Source organism: Hemitrygon akajei, chromosome 5 (assembly GCF_048418815.1).
Source record: "Hemitrygon akajei chromosome 5, sHemAka1.3, whole genome shotgun sequence".
Lineage (NCBI taxonomy): Eukaryota > Metazoa > Chordata > Chondrichthyes > Myliobatiformes > Dasyatidae > Hemitrygon > Hemitrygon akajei.
The window spans coordinates 92,188,422-92,193,683 of record NC_133128.1 but is presented as its reverse complement, the minus strand read 5'-3'; the positions used below and the strand labels follow the sequence as shown (position 1 = coordinate 92,193,683).

The following is a 5,262-nucleotide window of genomic DNA, read 5'->3' as shown; positions in this document are numbered from 1 at the left end:
AACATTTCAATCCTTGGCATCCTCTACTATCACGATAAGGCCACACCTTATATTCCATTTGAGTAGCTTCCAACCTGATGGCATGAACATTGATTTCTCAAACTTCCAGCAATGCCTCCACCCACCTCCCCCCCCCCTTCACCATTTCCCATCCCCTTGTCCCTCTCTCATGTTTTCTCCTTACTCTGGTGCTCCTCTTCTCCCACCTCCCCTTTCTTCCTTCTTCCATGGCCTTCTGTCTCTTTCACCAATCAACTTCCTAGCTCTTTGCTTCATTCCTTCCCCTCCAAGTTTCACCTACCGCCTGGTGTTTCTCTCTCCCCTCCCCCCCCCACCCACCCTTCAAATCTACTCCTCAGCATTTTTTCTCCAGTCCGGTGAAGGGTTTCAGCCCAAATCATCAACTGTACTTTTTTCCATTGATGCTGCCTGGCCTGCTGAATTCCTCCAGTATTTTGTGTGTTTCAATCAGTGTGTCATCCTTCTGCATGCCCTCCTGCCCACAATCATCCAATCACCTCCAACGAGTCCTTTCCTCCCCACAGACGCTGCTGAGGTCCCCCAGCAAATAGTTAATTGTTCCAGATCCTAACGTCTGCAGTCAATACATTCTAAGGAATTCTTGTATTTCTTAGAGAGAAGGAACACAGGGAGGAATAAATTGTTGATATTTTGGCCAAGACCCTTCATCAGCTCTGGAAAGGAGGGAGCAGAAGCCAGAATAAGGAGATAAGGGAGGGGTAGGAGGTGGTAAGTGAACAAATAATAATTGACCAACTGGCAGGTAATAGGTGAAACCAGGTAGCTGGGCGATGATAAGTGGGAGAGGTAAAGGGCTGAAGAGAGGGCAGAGGACCATAGGTGAAAGGGAAAGAGGAGTGGCATCAGAGGAAGCTGATGGGCATGTGAGGTGAGAGGGGAACCAGAATAAGAAATGGAAAATGAGACAAAGGGGGAGGAATTGCCAGAAGTTCGAGAAATTGATGCTCATGTCATCAGGTCTCAGATGGAGTACAAGGTGTTGCTCCTCCTCCAAACAAAGTCTGGCCTCACGGTGGCAGAAGAGGAAGCCATGATCCAACATGTCAGGTGGGAATAGGAAGTTGAATTGAAATGGGTAGCCACTGAGAAATCCCACCTTTTACAGCAGACAGAGCTAAAATGAACAAATAGTCAAAAGTTATCAGGAATAGCACTGTAGTTAAATGGAGAGGGCAGAAGAACTAGAGCGGTTCACCATGGAAACTAAGAGTTTTGACGAAAGGCTTCAGAGAAGAGTTAATAGGGGAAAGGTGTTCCCCCCAGCAGAATAGTTGGTAATCAGAGGACACAGGTTTAATGTCAAAACAAATTCATAGGGAAGAAAAGAAGCAAAAAAGCTACTGTGGTGAGTTAGTGAAATGTTCAGAATTAAATAATACTCAAAGCCAATTCAATAACAACTTTTAGAAAGGCAAAGGATCAATACTTAAAGGAAAAGTCTTGTAAACTACAGGGAATGGTGAATAGTTACTTTTATTTCAAACAGTAAACCACAGGTACAAGTTGCTGAGGGGTTTCCTGTGCTATAAATGATCCTCTTAAATTCATTGTCATCAATGAGGTAGCAGGTTCAACTGGACATAGTGAATCATTTGATGCTGGCATCTGAAATTAAAAGGAAGCATCCTAGAAATAGTCAGCGTCTCAGTTACGTGTTCTATCCACCTATCCACCAGTTCATTAAGTAGAAAAAAATTGACAAAACTTTATTGTAAATGATGTCAAACTGAACCTGCAATCAATATTGCAACTTGACAGCAAATTCTTTCAGATCACACTTAATGACAAGGGATAGGTTTGAATGGCCAGTATGATTCAGTGGGGGGGGGGGGGGGGGGGGCGAAGAGGGGGGTGCTGAGGGAGTTCATCTTTGAAGCCTGCAATGTGAATTAGACTGTAAAACACTCACCAGTTTTAAAACTCAGGTTTACATCATCCACTCAAAGTAAAAAAATTGAAGGTGAATGTTAACCTTGAGGGAAGTATACCATTTAGGAATTGCTGAAGGAGCAGGGCAAATATAATTACAAATTAAATGCACCTTCATCAAGGAAGATATCTATCTGCACCCACACTCATCCACCACCATATCATCATAATGCCGCAAAACTACATTCTCATTATTGTCATAGTAGAGCATGGAAATGGGAGAGAGCTTAATGGGGACACAGCAGGGTTGGGGAGTGAGTTCAGGGTCAGTGGAATGCACGAGTGTTTGAAGAATAGCGTGGTTGGTACCATTCAGGCTCTCACTCAGTGGATAAGGACACTCCCCGTGGCAATAATTGGCCATGTAGCCCTGAGGGGCAATGATCCAATGTTGCCAACCGACATCCTTGAACTGAATATGGAGTCTCCTACGTTTGCAGACCCGACTAAATGCCAGTGGCAGCTGAAAGGAGCTCCTCTTCCTTCTAGATGCTTTGCATTTCTCCCTGTTCAGGGACACCACCAAGAGGGAGACTTGCAGATCCTGGGCAAAACCAATACACACCGGGTTAGGAGTCTGATGGCCCTCCATCGAGGAGCTGCCTATCTCCAGGAGTGCCCCCTGATTGTTGGGCTGGTGTCTCCATGCCCTGGAGATCTGAGTCAGGTTGAAGTAGAGGGAGCCATATATAGATTGGAAGGACTGTGAGGTAATGAGCTCTTGCCTAGCGTTGGAGGACTTTCCCAACCTCCAGATAGACAAGGTGCAAACTGTCACTGCACCAGGGAGTGGGTAAGGGTCCCCAGGTAGGGTAAGCTCCAACTGGGCCAGCGTCAGCTCTTCCACATCTTCTAGCACTGACAGATTAAAGTAGAGATGCTTCTGCACATGAGGCCATGAGGATGATCCCAGCCCAGGCACTGGATTACCTAACAAAACAGAAGGTCAAAAGTGTTGCCATCAGAACAGCTAGCCAGTGGGGCACAGTCTGGGGTGAGGGGTGGAAGGCACACTGTGGGAAGAAACTCACCCAGTTGTACAAGAGTCAGACATTCCCCCAATTCAAAAGTATACCTCATTCTGATCACCAAACCCAGGAAAGGAAGTCCATCCCCATCCCTACACCAGAAACTAAGGACCACACCCTCCCCTACACTCTAGGTAATGTGGTAACAGAAAACAAGCCCACCCCACCCCCACTCTCAGGTAATATGGCAGACATAGTCTGCTTCACCCCCACCCTGAAAAAAAGACCCTTAGCAAAACAGCAAATTCACCCCTGAAAAAATGAGACCCTGTGCAAACTCCATCAAACTCAACTTCACAGCTACAAATCGCACCTACTTATCCAAAACTGATAATGCATTCTTACCCAGATTGGGGAGATGACGAAGAATATCACCATCCACCCCTAGCTCATCCATTCTGCACATATCATGTCCAGAATCACCCTGGCTGAGAGATCTGGATCTCCTCTGGAAAATCTTCCACAGTCGAACCGGGACAGGCCTGGGATCAGTAGGATGGGGCCTGCTTGTTAAGCCCAATGCTTTTAAAAAGACCTTTTCTTGAACCGGGGACTCCTGTGACACAGACAAACCAAGGGGGCAAAACAAAATCACAGCTAGACAGCTGATAAGGGAACTCATAGCCATCTCGAAGCACATGAGGTGTAAAACAGGACAATATGTGCCTGGCCTCAACCCCACGTACCTACTGAAATCAGCTTCAATGACCGTGCTGATGAGTAATTTCATCTCCCTCTGTAATTAACATTTCAACAGAAAGTGCTGGGAGCAGCCCCACTTTCTGGGGAGGAGGGAGTGGTTAGAGAAGCAGGGCCCTCCTTCATTCAGCCAAATGTTGAAGTATCCTTGGGATTGAAAATCTCAAATCAGCTTCTAACAATTCCCACCTGCTGAGTATTTAATTGCACTTCAAGTGGATGTATTTGCAATTGAAAGGCCTTATCTATCTGCTCCAGAAGAGTTGTTGATGGTTACTGAATTTGAACAGTGTGCATTGTCCTCAACCCCCCAAGAGATAACACCTTGAAATCTTTAAGCACATTTGTCAAATTGTGAATAGTACTACAGGAATAAATCATTCAATCTTACAAATCACAGCTGCTCTGCATTTTAATTCAAAATACCGGTCTTGAGCTGCAATACCATACCCTACCCAAAACCATGTCATATTAGGCTTGCAAAACATGAGGAAATCTGCAGATGCTGGAAATTCAAGCAACATTCAAGTGTGTTGCTCATATTGGGCTTGAATTTTTCCAAAGGATTTTTGTGGGAGTGTTTCCAATTCTCACTACCACTTCTAATCTTATTTTTCAGGACATTGTGTTAATAACCTTTAAAAGACACTTGGATAAGTACATGGAGAGGAATGGTTTAGATTGATATGGATCAAACATCAGCAAATGGGACTCACTTAGTCAGGCTGAGGGGCGTCTCCCTGCTGTATCAATCTATGTGTCGGAGGACACCAACGGAAGGAATAATTTCCCTCTCCAGATAAGTTGTTAACTCCTTTAATTATCTTTAACACCTTAATTAGATAACTCTTGTCTGTTCAAGAGTCTGCAAGCATTGTCTATGTAACCTGCTCTCATAATTTACCTGTGTTACCTCCAGTTTAATTCTTAAACCAGTAGCACCTCAGACTTCCGTTTAAGTAATGTCCAGAGGAGAATGCAAGGCAGGGATGGCAAACCATTTGTGATAGTGTACGCCCAAATTTGTGATAATTTTCTCATGTGCCATAATAATTATGATTGATTAATGAATTAGTAACAATAATTATGAACAAGAGAAAATCTGCAGATGCTGGAAATCCAAGCAACCCACACAAAATGCTGGAGAAACTCAACAGGCCAGGCAGCATCTATGGAAAAAAGTACAGTCGAGGTTTCGTGCTGAAGCAGGACTGATTAATGAACTTCTTAAGAAATAAGGATGAGTCTTATGTTGATTGATTTGTATTCATTGTTTTACTATTAAGAAAAGTACAAAAGAGATAGATTAAAATAAATGAAGCATGTTACATGACCTATTCAAAAAATATTAATCTTTTAAAAAGACAATTGAAAAATAGTACTTGCATTGTAACCATTAACTATCCAAATACGGATGTGTACACCATGTCTGTGAGGATTTCAAAATGTATCATTCAACATCATGGGTTTCTTCTTGCTGGCACCAAGCCGGTGTGAGATATTTCCTGTGGAAACACCTCACTGCTCTCAGATTTTAAAAATCATTCACTGTTTCGTTTGGCAG

The 5,262-nt window shown here is 43.7% G+C and overlaps 1 protein-coding gene across 2 annotated transcripts; it reads right to left on the bottom strand.

Moving 5' to 3' along the window:
- Window positions 1-1,866: 1,866 nt before the first annotated feature.
- gdf3 (growth differentiation factor 3) lies at window positions 1,867-4,182 on the bottom strand. 2 transcript variants are annotated; one of them, XM_073046051.1, is made up of 3 exons: window positions 3,686-4,182; window positions 3,345-3,555; window positions 1,867-2,901 (listed from the first exon to the last, which is right to left on the bottom strand). In XM_073046051.1, the coding sequence occupies exons 2-3, from the start codon at window positions 3,403-3,405 to the stop codon at window positions 2,102-2,104; spliced, it is 861 nt and encodes a 286-aa protein (XP_072902152.1). In that variant the 5' UTR covers window positions 3,406-3,555; window positions 3,686-4,182; the 3' UTR covers window positions 1,867-2,101. The 2 variants fall into 2 exon arrangements, with proteins under 2 accessions (XP_072902152.1, XP_072902151.1); XM_073046050.1 differs by having other exon boundaries at window positions 3,345-4,182.
- Window positions 4,183-5,262: the final 1,080 nt, after the last annotated feature.

What these genes read in the sequence shown, in the direction of transcription:
- gdf3 (XM_073046050.1), bottom strand. Translation starts at nt 3,729, where the DNA reads ATGAAATTACTCATCAGCACGGTCATTGAAGCTGATTTCAGTAGGTAC. An exon ending in TCGTCATCTCCCCAATCTGG is followed by an intron (nt 2,902 to 3,344) that starts GTAAGAATGCAT and finishes CTGTTTTGTTAG; the next exon opens with GTAATCCAGTGCCTGGGCTG.